The 18,505-nt window shown below is 34.5% G+C and overlaps 1 protein-coding gene across 1 annotated transcript in view; it reads right to left on the reverse strand.

Annotated features, from left to right (window-relative positions):
• LOC136039767 (teneurin-a-like) overlaps positions 1–18,505 on the reverse strand; it is a gene marked incomplete in the record, with an annotated part of 538,588 nt that overhangs the window by 382,459 nt on the left and 137,624 nt on the right. Inside the window, 1 exon segment of the mRNA XM_065723631.1 lies at positions 4,841–4,969. Within this exon segment, the coding sequence (XP_065579703.1) occupies positions 4,841–4,969 (129 nt within the window).

Raw genomic sequence — 18,505 nt, forward strand, 5'->3', positions numbered from 1 at the left:
GGAATGTTTTCAGGGAATGAACATACAAAATAAAAATTAAATTTTTAATTTAGTATAGATAGTATAGGCTTATAAAGGTTAGCCCTATGAATATTATTATTGGCTTCAAGAGCTTGATTTAGCCTATTCCTATGCATTTGCTGTTTAAATATTTTTATGAGATAAAAATATCATGTTTTCCCTTTAAATATCTCATAATAGTTTTGTACTTCAACATCTGCAATGAACCGTTTCCGAATGAACATTTTTGCAATTTCCCTCTGTCCGCTACCCGTGAGCCGTCTTACGCTAAAAATGGGAACCAAGGGTTGAAGTGATTACGGCTCCTAGGAGATAGTTCCACTTGTTAAATAGTCACTAGATGGAGTTATTTAGTTATGTTTTTACCCAAAAGCCTTCTTTATAAGGTAATGAGTGCAAGTCTTGCTACAAGTACAACTAATGCATCTTGTCGCTTGGCTTTGGAAGGAAGTAGGGACGGTAGTGTAATTTTGCTCCAAACGAGAGCAGAGCGTATAAGGTAATACAACAGTAACCTAAAAAGTTGATTATTGTTTTTAGAACATTTTGACCTAAATTCTACAAAAACTAAGAATTGCAAAGAGCAAGCCATGGGAATTTGGTAGATTTCTAATTTATATATACGCAATATTGCGACTAATTTTAGTTGTCCCAAATCATTTGTTCTTAAAGAACCACTTGCCGGCAACCCTAAAAAAAGAAGCTACCTTAACTGACGATAATTCTTTGATGACTAATGATAAAAAATCACCCAGAAAGAAGATAGTGTGAAATGACAGCAAGCCATTAACAGCTGCATTATTTTGCTAGTAGAATATCAGGATAGCAGCCACGGACAAAAGCTTCTGCATAATATTGACGTGTCATTATAGACAATTCTTTGTCTATATGACAAAATAAAATATGGAAATTCTCGATTGCATTATGGGGAGAGGGAATAAAAAAATCACGAAGATTAAAGTAGGTATGAGCCCACGTAGTGGCGATGAAATACATTTAAGTTTTGTTGCCTGTTAAGATTGCTAGCAATAAGGAAAACATTTACTTCTAAAATCCTAATGTAGAAGTTTTGGGAGAGTCTGGACTTCACCCGACTCCTCTGACTATGCAACTGCCTGGATTTCAAGCAATCACAGTTCTAGAGTTTTATGTGGAGGGTGTCCAATCAATATTTTGATAGAATCACTCTAAGCTTTATCCAAGTGACTTTAATCACTTGGAATGAATTCACTGGTTGTAACTGTAAAGGTGTATCTTCATCATAAAGCGTAAGAAAAGGAAGTCAGTACTCACTATCAGGACAAAAATCTCTAGAATCTTTACCCCGATCACCATTTTAGATAATAAGACAAAAAATAAAGCCACGTGAATTACTTACAATTTTTTTAAAAGTTGCTCTTATTTACATCCTTGAAAAAAATACTATTTCTCAAAGCACTTTAAACTTATTACATATCTTGTATAAATTTTTCTTAATCTCTTTACGCATAGGGCTTGGCAATATGAAGTCAGGAGTTCGATCTCAACAGTCGCAAGGCTGGTCCACAGCCTTGCTACCTGTCCCTGTAAAAAACTATCTTATCATCGGCAATTGTCATCGTCATCACAATGACAAATCAGACAATGACAAAAAGACGACAATAGAATCAATGACAATGACGTCTTCCCGTCATGACAAATGTGTCATCGACAATTGTCGACATCCAACGTCCTATGCACAGTCAATGGCTCCAAAGATCCAAATCTTGTATTGGTCACTCTACTGCATCCTAATTAGTGATTTTCACGAACCCACTTTTTTTAGCGCCGAAGGAACAATTCAAATATTTCATTAGCTAAGACAACATATACTAAGGTTCTCAAAGTCATTTTGTGTTTTGTTTTTTCAGCCTCGAAATGATCAAATGTCATTGCTAAGCCTAGAAGCTTTATGGCTTGTCTCAGAAACTCACGAAGATTGTTAGGCTGACAAAATAAGTTCTAGCAGCTGGTTCTGTCATTCTTAATGGATTCCTGTCAGTCAAATATAATATGGGAAATTAGCTGGCACATGAACTATTACATTTTGCACTTCCTGTGAGTAAGATCAAGCTTGCTCTTGGGAAGCATGCCCCGTGTAAAAAATATTCATAAAAAAAGTAGCGTTTTCCCGAGGGTCTGTCGCAAGACCACTCATATAATTTTATCCACAATTTTTGAAAAAATGAAAGAACTTATCGAAAAATGACCCTTTTTAACGTATCGCATTCCCTTTCGATCCCCATTTTGAACCATTTCTCTAAGATTTGAGATATACCATGTGCTGTAATATCAGTACTGTATCAATATCTAATTACTTTAAGTACCAAACACCAAAAACCAACAAGTACACTAAAAAGGTACACCAAGTGCATGCACTTGAACATAAGTGCTGCACAGTAAAAAAAAAAAAAATACGAATCAATAGATAAAATCATATTCACAAAATAAAAAATAGAGATGTTATCCAAGCGTCTGTTATACAGCCCCTAAGATAAATTTGGCAAAATATTTTGATATTGGAAGAATAAAAAACACATTTCCTTTTTGATACATTATATGTAGTCCTCTCCACTTCCATGCTACCAGTGGTCTCAATTAGGGGTGAGTGGGAGAGGCATGTATGCCCCTAGACTTTTTCTGCATCCCCCTGCCAAGATTTCTCAAATTCTTTTTATTGGGTATTTTCACTAAAAAATGTCTTTTTCGGGTATTTTCAATAATGAGGTTAAAAAAAATAAAAAATTTGCCCCTTTCCGACCTAGATTTAAAACATGAACCCCCCTGCTATATTTTTGTGGATTGAGGCTACTGCATCCTACAACCTGGGCGTGCGTAGGCTTATGACGATAAAAAAACACGGACCAGGATTAGGCTCGATTCTTTTGGCTAAAAATGAATATAAAAGAAAGCTAGTCCGACTCCGTTAAAAACATGACCAACAGAACAAAAATATATTTCTTATGGGATTTTAGGATTCAAACTTATTAAAAGCAAAATGATGCAAAGCAAGGAATTATATATTCTCCTTTTCTAACATTGGAATGGAAAGGGTTGCTTAAAAGACATTTTAGAAATAGTTTCAAAATAATCAAACTCACAAAAATAGGTTTGATGGCTATTGAACTGAGAAAGTTATGTAAGGCAAGAGTTAAAGTTAAGCCAAGGCAGACACGAGGGGACACAGCTCGATCTAATTATTTATTAAATAAAAAAAAACTTTTTTCAACTGAAAGTAAGGAGCAACATTAAAAATTAAATCCAACTAAAATTATTACGGGTATGACGGGGATTGCCCCCTTCTCAACACCTCGCTCTTTACGCTTAAGTTTTTTAGTACTTAAAAAAAAGCTTCCTATTTTTCAAATCAAACGACCCTTGTGTTTCAGCAATCACTCTTAAAGAAATGGGACAAAATTTAAACTTTAGCGAAAACCCTCATATATGTAATAATTTCTGTCTGTTTTAAGTTTTAATGTTGCACCTTACTTTCAGATCAAAAAACTTTCTTTTGGTTTAATGTCTCGGTTTTTTTTTGTAAAAAATGCTGGAGAATCCAGTGCCTCTTTCACGGAGATTGTCTTCCTCCATGATAAATTCCTCCATGAAGAGATCCTCTCACATATCCCTCACACCCTTCGGCACCAGAAAAATTTCCCCTAAAACATTTGTATACTTCCGAATAACCAATACTATATGCAGACAATGGCCAAAGCTCATGACTTGGAGCCCTTCCCCTGGGGACTGTGGGGATTAAGTCGTCCTCAAAGATATAGTTACTTGATTTTTCGACTATGCTGAACAAAATGGCTATCTCAAAATTTTGATCTGGTGACTTTGGGAAAAATGAGCGTGGGAGGGGGCCTAGTCTCCCTCCAATTTTGCGTTCAGTTAAAAACGGCACTAGAACTTTTAATTTTCGTTACAATGAACCCTCTTGCGACATTATAGGACCACTGGATCTATACAATCTAGTGTTGTCTTGGAAAATAGCAACAATAACAAAAAAATTAACACGCACCTGTGATCTTTTTTCTGGCAAAAAAATAGAACATTCCGCATTTTTGTAGATAGGAGCTTGAAACCTCTGCATTAGGCCTATGGTTCTCTGATACGCTGAATTTGATGGTGCGATCTTAATTAAGATTCTATGTCTTTTGGGAGTATTTCCTCGTTTTTTGGAAATAAGGCGAATTTTCTCAGACTCGTAACTTAAGATGGGTAAGACTAAACTTCATGAAACTTATATATTTGAAATCAGCATGAAAATCCAATTCTTTTGATGCATCTATTGGTATCAAAATTCCTTTTTTAGAGTTTTGGTTTCTATTGAGCCAGATCGCTCCTTATTACAGTTCTTTACCACGAACTGTTTGATGATTTGATACCGATTTACGCCTAGTTAAATGTTTCAAAACGTTTTTTTCATATTACTAAAGTATTTTTCACATTTCTTTTTGTTAAAAATAGAGTCACCTGTTACTCTGGATAATAAAAGGAATAGATGCCAGGTTCTGCAATATCTCGTAGCCTAATTTTGCCGTAAACCTGAAATGTCACTAAAATTTAATAATGGAAGAAAGAAATAAAAAAACGAAATTAGCTAATTTCTGCTATTTATTTTTTTTCTCTCTCTATGATTCCAAATCACGACTGAACGAGCAAGTTCTAAAAAAATTTCAAAAATTCGAGAATGAAAAATGACTCTTAGAAATGAAGTTCGTTGCCCAGAAGCTTTTTATCAAAAAAGTGAAAAAAAAGAAAAAATATATACTGTTAATTTTTATTGAAAAAACATTACCGTTTCTGCATGTTTCACCACTCCATCCTGGTTTGCACAGACACACTCTAAGTGTTTCATTCCAATGTCCATTGTTACCACAATCTAGATTGCAGGATTTTTCAGGACAGCCCAATAGATCACAATCCCCTAAAACGAGAACAAAACGAAATAAAGACTATTCTAAACATCAAAAACAATAAAATTTTGTCTTATAGTTTTCACTGAACTGAGCAAATTGCATATTTTCTTATATTGAACTTACTTTAAAAAAAAAAGAAAAAAAAACTGATAAATTCCGATGTTTCGTGAATTTGTCGTTTTTATTTTCGACTGTATCTATAAAACAACAGCGAAAAAAAAGAAAGAAAAAGAATTCTGCTTCTACAAATTTCTTCTACCTAGAAAATACCTGACAGGGAATTTACAATAGGTTTGAGTTTTTTTGTTTTTTTTTTATTCCTAGTGATAATACTAAGTAAAAATAAGAATAATACTTATTTGTCAAAAGAATTTATTCAAAAACTTATAATTGTGTGCTCAATGAAAAATATAAATTTAATATTATAAAATTGAATTATTAGGAAAATTTGACCATGTGTTTAAAAAATGGAATAACCTGTTTTCAAAATTAATCTTTCAGAACACAAAGACTTGCTACAAAACACAAGAACTCTAACATCACCCCTAACACTTCTTATAGAATACAAAAGTTCATACATAATCCAAATAATTCTTACAAAATAGAAAAATTCTTATGATATACAAAAATACTTTGCACAGTTCTAAAATAGCTCCAAAAGAATAAAAACAGTTCTTCCAGAACACAAAATTCCTGCTAAAAACACAAAAATTCTAGCAACATCAAATATACATCTTATAGAATACAAAAATTTCAACATACCGCAAAATAATACAAAACAGAAATAATTCTTACACTTTTATAATGAGAAGCGTTTGGGATGTTGCTAGAATTTTTGTGTTTTGTAGCAAGTATTTTATGTTCTGGACCAACTATTTTTCAATCTGTTAGAACTATTTTAGAATTGTGCAAAGTATTTTTGTATTTCTCAAAAATGTTTTCTGTTTTGTAGGAATTATTTTGGATTATGTTTGAACTTTTTGTATTCTATAAGAAGTATTTGGGATGTTCTTAAAATTTTTGTGTTTTGTAGCAAGTATTTTGTTTTCTGCACAAACTACTTTTAATTTTGTTAGAACTATTTTAGAATTATGCAAATTATTTTCGTATTTTTTAAGAATTATTTCTGTTTTGTAGGAATTCTTTTGGATTATGTTTGAACTTTTTTTATTCCATAAGAAGTATTTGGAGTGTTGGTATAATTTGTGTGTTTTATTGTAGAAGTGATGTGTGTCCTGGATCAACTATTTTCCATTGTGTTAGAACTATTTTAGATTTGTGTTAAATATTTTTGTACTTCGTAAGAATCATTTTCTGTTTCGTAGGAATTGTTTGGATTATGTTTGATCTTTTTTGTATTCTGTAAGAAATATTTGGATGTTGTTAGAATTTTTGTATTTTGTAGCAAGTATTTTGTGCTCTGTACAAACTATTTTTAATTCTGTTCGAAATACTTTAGAATTGTGCAAAGTTTTTTTTTGTATTTCATTAGAATAATTTTTGTTTTGTTGGAATTATTTGGATTATGTACGAAATTTTTGTATTCTATAAGAAATGTTTAGGGTTTTGCTAGAATGTTGTGTTTTGTAGCAAGTATTTTGTGTTCTTTGTGTTTGTGTAGCAATTATTCTCTATGCATTGGTCTTGATTTTCTAAGATTGTTCTGTATTTCTACAATTAAGATAGCCAGACCCCTGAATTAAGGGCCTATAAACCTTTTTGGCTCTATGATTTGTTTAGAATGATGTGTATTTTAATGTATATATAAATATTTTTAGTAGTCGCTAGCCATTACAGATAGTAAAACCCCTAAATTAACGGGCCTATAATTCTTTTTGTACCTACGATTCATTTAGAATGAAATGTATTTTATGGTAGAAATAAAGATTTTTAGCAGTCGTTAGCCAATATAAGATTGCCTGATTCCCTAAATTAAGGGACTAAAAGTCTTTTTGTACATACAATTTGTTTAGAAAGAAGTGCATTTAATTGTAGATATAAAGATTTTTAGCAGTCCTTAGCCATTGGATATTTTTGCCGGAAAATATCTGAAAATGCCTTAGGAATGTCAAGGGGCAGGTTCAATCAAGAAATATTTAAAATCTAATTTCATTTTTAAACAATAAGGAAACATGAAATTAAAGACGAAACATATTGCGATGGATCAAATGTCTTGCTAAAGCTAAGGTGTTTAAACTTGAGAACCGTATCTAAATTACAAGGAAGTGTGGCTTTTAAAAATACGATCCAATAGATTTAAAACATGATTTAAAAAAATATCTTGAAAATATCTTAGGTATGATGAGTAGAGCCAGAGGGGCAGTCATATTGTGATACGGTTGTGTGAATCGACATGGTATATCACGGAGGGTTGGCTTAAGAAAACACTTGAATCAATGGATTTAATTCATGATTTTCAACAGGAACATAAATGGAAAATGTCTTAGAAATGATGAGGGGTGCCATGGGGGCCAGTCATAGTGTGAAACGGTGGTGTGAATTGACATGGTGTATCATGGAGGATTGGATCGCGATAAACATATAACATTGGATATAAATCATATTTTGATCATGGAAATATCTGGAAAATGTCGTAGGAATGATGTCGTAGGACTAGGCCCGCAAGGGCGCCAGTTATAGTGTGACAAGGTAGTGTGAATTAACATGGTGTGTCACTGAGGGTTGGATTGGAAAAAAACGCGGATCAATGGATTAAATGCATGATTTTTAACTAGATAATATCTGGGAAATCTCTTAGAAAAGATGAGGAGGGGCCAGAGGGCCAGTCAGAGTCTAGCACGGTGGTGTTAATTGCTTGAACGAATATGTTCTACAGCTTAAAGTTAAGGTGGGATGTGTGAAATGAATTTTTCAGTTGTGAAGGTGGCTGAAATCTAGCAACCAGTCAAAGAAATGAGGGATTTTCATTAAGACCCTTCAGAAATAACTCTTAATAAGGTTCAAATTTATCTGTAATAGCGAATTCCCCCCCCCCCCCTTATATATGGAATTAAGTTCTCGGGTGGGCTAGGCCAGTCAGAGTCTAGCACGGTGGTGTTAATTGCTTGAACGAATATGTTCTACAGCTTAAAGTTAAGGTGGGATGTGTGAAATGAATTTTTCAGTTGTGAAGGTGGCTGAAATCTAGCAACCAGTCAAAGAAATGGGGATTTTCATTAAGACCCTTCGGAAATAACTCTTAATAAGGTTCAAATTCATCTGTAATAGCAAATTCCCCCCCCCCCCTTATATATGGAATTAAGTTCTCGGGTCGGCTAGGCACATATTGTAACGTTGGCGTGAGTTGTTGGGACTAACATTTTCTAGAGCTTAAAGTTAAGCTCAGAGGTATTGAAAGAATTTTTCGAAAGAGGGGGGGGGGGGGGTTAAATATTAGGCTTAGTTAAAGAAACGAGGTATTTTCATTAAAAGCCCTCAAAAATATTCTAATGAGGCTTAAATTTACATCTACTTAGGTTATGTGAAATTTGAAGCGAAAATAATTTTCAAATGTATGCTTGTCAACCGGGGGGAGATGTAGATACGCTTAGTTAAAGAAACTATGCATTTTCATTAAAAGCCCTCAAAAATATCTTAATGTGGCTTAAATTTACCTCTAATGAGATTATGTAAAATTTGAAGAAAAAATATTATTCCAATGTGCACTTTTCAACCGAGGGTGCAGAGTCTTGGCCCAAAGAAACGCGGCATTTTCATTAAAAGCTCTTAGAAAGAGCTCTTAGTAGGGCTTAAATTGACCTCTAATATCACCCTCTCCTCTGGCATTGATTGCTAGGACCCCCATCACTTTTTTAATTCATGCTTCTTTATGCTTATATTTTATCCTATGTCAGGTTTTTCAAATATTTATTTTTCCGTTTTTGAGTTTTAACTACTTTTCTGCGTTTTAATAATGATTAGTAAATTTGTTTTTATTAATATAAATTGTATGCATAAAAGTTTGTATCCTTTAAATTTATTGATCCAGGATAAAACTTCAATATATTTCGCTAATGTAATTTAAGCACCTTGTAGCCTATAAACATTGGTATGCTTATTCAAGAATGCCCTTAATATGAGTTTAAAATTATGTGTATCAAAGAGCAACGGGAAAAACCTTTTGTCATGCATGAATGTATAACATATTCTAGCCATAATGGTACTCTCGCTTTTATTTCGTCTCTAATAGCACCTTCAAGACTCTACTACAAAGAAATGTGTTATGAACAAGCTGCAATAGTGTCTGATAATACTATCTAAAGCTTTGCTTAAGCCATATGAGAACAAGCAATTAATTTAAACATTTTAGTATGCCCGAACAAGAGGTTCGCCTTGCGTGCATTAGGTTATCATGTAGAATGTATTATCCGAATCAAATTATTAGAAAAACTTCCATAGTCCAACTGGTTAGTGCTCCATTCCATTGAGTAGGAATCCTATCGAATTCTAAGGTAGACAAAAATACTTTATTTAATAAAGTTTCCCTGAGAAAAACGCATTGAAAGAAATTGAAATCTCTTAAAGTATTATGTAACATGCAGCGTGTACATTGTCATTACGTAACACACATGTGTGTTTCCTCCTCAGCTACAAGCGGGGATCCCCCACGGGGCCTGAAGAAACAATTCACGTGTGAATGCTTCATTCTTACCATGAGTACATATTCCCCTATTATGTAAGAACTAAAGAAATCATTAAGAAAAACGTCTTGAAGAAAAATTATCTTTGAAAACGTCTTGGGATGTCGTGAAGCGTCTTGAAGAACCGTCTTGAAGTAATATGTCTTATAAAACTTCTTGGAATGTCTTGAAACGTCTTGAAGAGAAATGTCCTAGAACGTCTTGGGATGTCTTGAAGTGTCTTGAAAAAAACATCTTGAAGAAAAATGTTAAACAAAAAATTTCCTGCTTGACTAGTGGAGTCTAGCAGGTCTAATTACGTAACAGCCAAAGCCCTATTATGTAAAAACCAAAAGTAAACAAATCCTATTTCATAACAACCAAAGTAAACCCTCCCTATTTCGTAACATACACCTGCCTCTCTTACAAAACATTCTCTATGACGTAATTAACAACTGCTGGCTGTCATGTAATGACGGGATAGTTCTGTCATGGAATCCAGGGAAAGGGTTTCCTTTAAAAGCAGGGATAGGGATGTTGTGGAATCCAAGGATGATGATGTTGTGGAAAGCAGAGAGGCATAACTACTCGTAACCATTTATTCTTTATGAAAAATACGTTTTATTTTTTACTTGTTTTTTCATCTTTCCATTATGCAAAGATGGAAAGATATATCACTTAAGTATAAAAATGTGTCCATCTTTATCCTGTTTCCATGTAGATTAACGTAATTTAATTAAAATAAAATATAATCAGCATTATGTTTTACCACAGGCTCTGATAACACACGGAAAGATTTTCTAATATAGGAGTAAGAAATTAGAATATATGATCAGATTTTTCTGTCGTTCACGACGTTTGTGAAATTTGGGTACTATCTGCTAATTTTTTTAATAGTTTAAGACAGCTATTAAATAAAATATTCTATGCTAAGTTCATGAAAGTGATCAGGTACATTTTAGCATTCATAACTTTCTTGAACTGACATTTTCAAGTCTTTTATTTTTGCAAGGATTTGTATTCTCAAGAATTTTAGAATCTTCTATTAATAACGGCAACTTCTCAAAATCATTAAGCAATGCTAATGGTTTCATTCTAGCGAATGCATTTCTGTTTGTACCTCATATTTTGGTTTTTTAGCTAATTGAAAGTCTAATCCGGCTCCACAATTTAATTTATGCACAAATTTGTAAGAAAAATCTTAAAAATAGGAGGTACGACGCCTATCCATTTATATTTTACATTAACCCATTGGATTGCTCTTAGTAAGAACAGTAATTTTCCAACATTATTAGATATGTAGAGCAGAAACTACAAAAATACTTCCCCCTTAGTATTTCTTAAGAAATATCCGAAGCTATTACGGGAAACTGATCATTTTTTTTGGGATCTCATCATTGTCTTGAGGCTAATTGGCTTTATTTCTTTTTTTTGTGCTTCTTAACAAGAAGAAGAAAAAAAAATAACAATAGCACCAACTGACACTCTTGGTTTTTCCCGACTTCATTTTATATCTAATTCTTATTTTTAAATACTGTTCTTCTATGGACTTCCACCCTTACTACTGCTTTAAACTTTGTTGTCCTGATTTTTGTCTTATTTTATAGAATCTAAAAAAAAACGTAGAAAATTTACGTACGTTTTAAAACTAAACGTAAAAATTTGTATATGTTTTGTCTTTTGTTTTGAACTCGTCTCACTAGTATATCTACCCTTCCCCCTCCCGTCTCATAAAAGCTTAGACTCGTAAATGTAGTCTACAAAATCCATCAATTAAACACTTACATTGGCGTCGTACCTGACATTTAGCAACCACCCTCCCCTAAAAACATAAGCCCATCTATAATTTTCTGGAAAGCCAACGCGTTTTGGGTCTACTTCATTATCATCAACTACCATCAAGGGGCTTTAATCTCGTTTTGTTTTCACACAATGATCCCTCGTAACATCCTTTTTATTCAGAATGTTTTGTCAAGGATAAGAAAATGTTGATTTTTAAAATTTTGCCTCTCTTAAGTGTCCATTATTTGTTTCACTGGAGCTTTTCCCGCCCACCCCTTTCAAACAATTACCTATAATCGTAAATTCAGTCTCAGAAATATAATGGTTTATCATGGACGTTGGGGCCTTGTCGGGCGTTGGGCGTTCCAACCCTTCTGCCCTTAAAAACACAGGTCTGCCAGAGCTCTTCTGGGCATCAATTTCTGTTGAGCGAGTTCCATTTTCATCATTCCTTAAGTGACTTTAATCTTGTTTTCTTTCACGTAATGATCCCCCAAAACATCCACATTATTTCTTTCAACACTGTGAATAAACTAAGCAATATGGCGGTCTAATACATAAATGTCTGTTCTAATACAGCGATATGTTTGTACAACGCCAGAAGATCAGGAAATTAGTCTAGGCATTACCATCAAAGGAATTCCAGATGCATGCCCCGCTGGGAAAAAGTATTCTGGAAAAAACCTTTGCGTCGTGACATGACAAAATTTGTAAATGAATCAAAGATTATGTCTTCTAATCGCATTTCCAAACCAATTCTTGGGGATATTTTTTTTTTTTTTTAAGAAGATTATTTTCTTACTCAGTGCTCCACATAAAGGAACAGAAGGGAACCATGGCTCTTAGCCGTCAAATAATAGGGTATACGCATTCCCAAGGAAGGATCATACTGGGGAAATTTCTCTCTCTTTAACAAGTAACACTCAAAATGCCAAGTACCTTAATCTTCAAAAAAGTATCATATTTATTTACATTAAGAAAGGTTTCTCGAATCTTCCCCTTACTCTCATTGGGAAATTTTGCAGGATCTCTACCCCTTCCATCCAAAAAGGGTTACCTCCGCAGAACAAATTCCTGCGTACCTACATGACCAAAATAGAGTTGATCGTCTGCTAGGAGTTGCCTTGGTATCTATTGATTTAGTACCCTAGTGCAACTTTCTGGCACTTCAACCAATTAGAACAAAAATGTCCTCCTTTTAAGACCTGAAGAAAAGCAACACAAAGTTGTGTTAGTTCCTTGGCTACCTTTACCTCCAGAGTATCTACTCCTTGGATGCAAAAAAAGGCTCTATTCCTAATTGAAATAATTGAAAACTATTCACTTGATGTGTTTGGGATCACTATCATGTCGTAAATATAACTTTCCAGAATCAACGGAATACTTGCTAGAAGTTATGCAAACTGAACTGTGTCAGAATGCACAGTATAATTCTTCCCTTTACTAGCTTGCCCAGAAGCTTGCTTTTGGGGACCTTTTTTTTTCTTTTCCGGTCGTTTTTGTTTTTATTTGTGTTATATTTAGCATAAAATAAATAAACGATAATGATGATGATAAACTCTAGGATACCATCGTCAAAACAATGAGAAGCATATTAAATGCATATGCATACACCTCCCTCAAAATATCGAACAAGACAAGGCTTGTCATTTTGACTCAGGACGAAAACAAATATTTTTGGAAAAATACTTTCAGCTATGACCGAAAAACTGACGACAGAGAGCAATAGCAAAATGGTTTTGTGGCAAATGCTACAAAAAAAAACAAACAAAACAACAAAACCTACTAAAGTGTCCCTAATTAAAAATCAAGAAAAAAAAGGCTTAATTTTGGATTATCAGTATTTCTTCAATGAAATCCTATAGAAAAAAAAAACAGATTATTTTTTTTAAATTCATGTGAACAGAACTGTGCCAAACCACAGCGGATTTGTTTCAACCCCTAAAGTCATGTTATATGATGTTTAGACTGTATTGAATAAAATGGCTATCTCAAAATTTTATTAGATACATTTTGAGACAATACGACGCTAGTGAGTGGGGAAGAAGGGTAGCTGCCCTCTAATCACTGTGACTCTTAAAAAGAGCACTAGAACATCTGATTATCGATCCAATGAGCCCCCTCCAAAGAGTGTAAGACCACGCTTTCTATGAAAAGTTATGTACCCCCAGGGCATAACTTACAACCCTTGCCCTGAGGACTGGAGGGATTTTTCATCCTCAAACACATAATTTCCAGACCTTTCAAATACGTTGAACAAAATGAGTATTTTAAAATTTTGATTGGAAGTGTTTGGGAAAACAGTGGGCTTGGGAGGGGGCTAGTTGCTCTCCGGTAACTTTTGACTATTGAAAAGGGCACTAGCCCTTTTAATTTCCAATCGAGTAAGCCATTTTTGAAGTTTCTACGACAAAGCTTTCCATAAAAACCTTATATACCCCAAAGGTATAACTTACAACCCTTCTCCTGAGGGCTTTGGGGGGGGGGTATCGTCCTTAAAAACATTATTTCCATACCTTTCAAATACGTTAAATAAATGGCTATATCAAAATGGTAATCGGGAATGTTTGGGGAAATGATGGGCATTGGGAGGGGGGCATTCTCCCTCCGATCACCTTCGACTAAAAATAGGGGCACCAGCCCTCTCAATTTCCAATCCAATGAGCGCTTTTTGAAGTTTCTACGACGACACTTTCTATAAAATCTTACATGCCCTTGGGGCATAAGTTACAACCTTTGCCCTTGAGGACTGTGAGGGGGGTATCAGAAACATAATTTCCGGACCTTGACGACAGAGAGCAATAGCAAAATGGTTTTGTGGTAAATGCTACAAAAAAAAAAACAAAGAAAAAAACATAACCTACTAAAGAATCCCTAATTAAAAATAAAAAAAAGGCTTAATTTTGGATTATCAGTATTTCTTCAATGAAATCCTATAAAAAAAAAACAGATTATTTTTTTTTAATTCATGAGAACAGAACTGTGCCAAACCACAGCGGATTTGTTTCAACCCCAAAAGTCATGTTATATGATGTTTAGACTGTATTGAATAAAATGGCTATCTCAAAATTTTATTAGATACATTTTGGGAAAATAAGACGCTAGTGGGTGGGGAAGAGGGGTAGCTGCCCTCTAATCACTGTGACTCTCAAAAAGAGCACTAGAACATCTGATTACCTTGACGACAGAGAGCAATAGCAAAATGTTTTGTGGCAAATGCTACAAAAAAAGAACAAAGAGAAAAACATAACCTAATAAAGTGTCCCTAATTAAAAATCAAGAAAAAAAAGGCTTAAACAAAATGAGTATTTCAAAATTTTGATTGGAAGTGTTTGGGAAAACAGTGGGCTTGGGAGGGGGTTAGTTGCTCTCTGATCACTTTTGACTATTGAAAAGGGCACTAGCCCTTTTAATTTCCAATCGAGTCAGCCCTTTTTGAAGTTTCTACGACAAAGCTTTCCATAAAAACCTTTATACCCCAAAGGCATAACTTACAACCCTTCTCCTGAGGGCTTTGGGGGGGGATATCGTCGTCAAAATATTATTTCCATACCTTTCAACTACGTTAAATAAATGGCTATATCAAAATGGTAATCGGGAATGTTTGGGGAAATGATGGGCATCGGGAGGGGGGCATTCTCCCTCCGATCAGCTTTGACTAAAAATAGGGGCACCAGCCCTCTCAATTTCCAATCAAATGAGCCCTTTTTGAAGTTTCTGCGACGACACTTTCTATAAAACATTACATGCCTTGGGGCATAAATTACAACCTTTGCCCTTGAAAACTGTGAGGGGGGTATCAGAAACATAATTTCCGGACCTTTCAACTATATTAAACAAAATGGCTATATGAAAGTGTTGATCGGAAGTGTTTGGGGAAGTGGTGGGCTTGGGAGAGAGGTTAGTTGCCCTCCAATCACTTTCAACTGTGAAAAAGGGCTCTAGCCCTTTCAATTTCCAATCAACTGAGCCCTTTTTGAAGTTTCTAAGACAACTTCTTTGATGCGAAGTGCAAGTCTGAACAAAAAATAAATAATGAATTGTGCCAACATCGGCCTTTACTTAGGCAGCGCCATTACGCTGCCCATGATGATCATTTTGGCAGAGGTCGAAAAAAAAGATGATACAAAACGCTATGGCGTTTTGTGGTAAAACATTATTTAACCCACAATCCACATACCGTACCTGTAAATCAAGTTAATTAATATACTCGTAGACTCAATATGTTTTGATTACTAGGATGTCCAAAATGAAACCTTTCAGAATAGGATATTTGTTAGAAATTGTGAAAATGGAACTATTCCAAAATGCACGATAGAATACTGAATTGTTTACTTTAGCCTCAAAGAGACCTTAATTACATCCAAGGGAAACAGATTGGAGGTATATGCGTAGAGGCTCCTTAAATATCCAACGAACCATGCTCGTCACTTTTCACCCTGTTGGTCGTTGTTATTTTCTTAACAAATAATTTCAGAAGGAAAATTTGTTCCGCTACGGTTGCTGTTTATATATCCACAGTGATTTTGAGGCTTTCCTTTGAGAATTATGTAAGGGGCCATTAGCTTCTATGAAGAGATTAAATAAAAAAAAACAAGTTTTTTAACTAAAAGTAAGGAGCGACATAAAAACTTAAACGAACAGAAATTACTCCGTATAAGAAAAGGGCTTTTCATCATCAACGCCCCAATCTTCTTCACTCTTACTCTTTTTAGGACATATTGAAATACTTTTGGATCTAGGTCAATGAACAATCTAGAATTTGAAAAACATTTTTAGTTATGTTTGGATATCAGTACTTCGGTAATGCTAAAACTAAATTTAACTACTTTATTACTGAATAATTGACTTCTGAAACATTCAGAGGTTTAAGAAAATATGCAATAAAGTAAAAATTATTTACAAGCATGTCATTTGGAACAAGTTTTTAGTGTGCTACGAGATTTCAATAGTAGAATCCCATTGATTAGAAATTTTCGTAGTCTCTATGGTCATTCTTTTTGTCTATCTGAGCTCTCTTCTTTTTATTTATTCATCTTAAATTTTAAAAAAATATTCATTTTATTCGAAAATAATTAAATTGAAGTGAATTTTATGGTTGTTGCATAGATTAAAAGATCGAACAAATGTGAGAGAAAGAAATCGTATGTGACATTGAAAAAGAGCGTAAAAGGGAGAGAGAAAAAAAAAAGAACTGAATTTTGATTTTGGTTTCTTATTTAACTCCTTAAACTAATCATATTTTGCGTACATTTTTTCAAACAGTTCGTGGTAACGAACTGTAGTAAGGAGCGACCCGGCTCAATACTAAACGAAACTCTAAACAAACGGAATTTAATACTAAAAGATACATAAAAATAATCGGATTTTCATGCTGATTTTAAATATATAAGTTTCATCAAAATTAGTCTTTGTTATCAAAAGTTACGAGCCTGAGAAAATTTGCCTTATTTTGGAATATAGGGGTAAACACAGAGGCGCCATTTGGGATCTTGGGGTGGGCATGAACTCCATTTTGGCCCCCCCCCCCAACTTTCACGTAAGAAAAATTGCGAGTTTTGGCAGCACATCGATCGAATATTTTAAGTAAAAACTCATTTTCATCACCCGTGTGTTGATTGGAAATGTACTGTAACCCAATTTGGAACTCAGCCACACTGACCTCTAAGATTAATTATAACATCAAAGATCATAATCAACAAGGTTAAGTGATTAAACTGAAAGTGGAAAATTAAACCAGACTAAAGGCTGGCCCTCCTCAGCGCGAAACTTTCTTATTTAAGTAAACAATACGTCGGTGAAAGTAATAGGCGTGCAGTAATTTCAAATCAATTGGACAGCATGGATTATGTTGGACATAATGGATTATTATGGCCGGCAAAGGGTCCTTTGTGGTGGAAGCTTGGGCCCCCCTGAAAAGTCTGAGGTGGGCATTTGCTCACCCCTGACCCTCCCCCCCCCAAATGGCACCTCTGGGTAAACAACCCCTAAAAGTCATAGAATCTTAACGAAAATCTCATCATCGCATTCAGCGTATCAGAGAAGCCTATTCCAAAAGTTTCAAGCTCCTATCCACAAAAATGTGGAACTTCGTAGTTTTGCCAGAAGACCGATCACGGGGGCGTGTTTCTTTGTTAGTTTTTTCCCCCCAGGGGTCATCGTATCGACCATGTGGCCCTAGAATGTTGCAAGAGGGCTCATTCTAACGGAAATGAAAAGTTATAGTACCCTTTTTAAGTGCCCAAAAAAATTGGAGGGCACCTAGGCCCCCTCCAACACTCATTTTTTCCCAAAGTCAACGGATCAAAGTTTTGAAACAGCCATTTTGTTCAATATACTCGAAAACCATAGTAGCTATGTCTTTGGGGATGACTTACTCCCCTACAGTCCCCGGGGAAGGGGCTGCAAGTTATAAACTTTGACCAGTGTTTACATACAGTAATGGTTATTGGGAAGTGTAGCCTACAGACGTTTTCAGTTTTTTTTTGGTTCGGGGAGGGGTAGTTGAGGGGAGGGGCTATGTGGGAGGATCTTTCCTTGGAGGAATATTTCATGGGGGAAGAGAAATTCAATGAAGGGGGCGCAGGATTTTCTAGTATTACTATAGAAAAAAAAAACAATGAAAAATAAACATGAAAAAGATTTTACTGAAAGTAAGCAGTAGCATTAAAACTCAAAACGAACAGACATTATTACGCATATGAAGGGTTCTTTTTCTTCTAAATACTTCGCTCTTTATGCTAAAGTATTTTTAGTAATTTCAACTATTTATTCTACGGCCTTTCTGATTCAGGGGTCATTCTTAAAGAATTGAGACAAAAATTAAGCTTTAATGTAAAGAGCGAGATATTAACGAGGGGACAAACCCCTTCATACACATAATAAAAATATAAGAATATAGAAGTTTGTTACGTAAGTTAATTCTTAAGGTTCGTATATTTTTTACTAATAAAAATGTTCGTTAAAAATTAAAAGTTCTAGTTGCCTTTTTAAGTAACTGGAAAATTGAAGGGCAACTAGGCCTCCTTCTCCACCCCTTATATCTCAAAATCGTCTGATCACAACTAAGAGAAAGCCATTTAGCCAAAAAAAAGAATTAATATGATAATTTCATTTTAATAATGTATGTGCGGAGAGCTAAAA

Source organism: Artemia franciscana, chromosome 20 (genome assembly GCF_032884065.1).
Source record: "Artemia franciscana chromosome 20, ASM3288406v1, whole genome shotgun sequence".
Lineage (NCBI taxonomy): Eukaryota > Metazoa > Arthropoda > Branchiopoda > Anostraca > Artemiidae > Artemia > Artemia franciscana.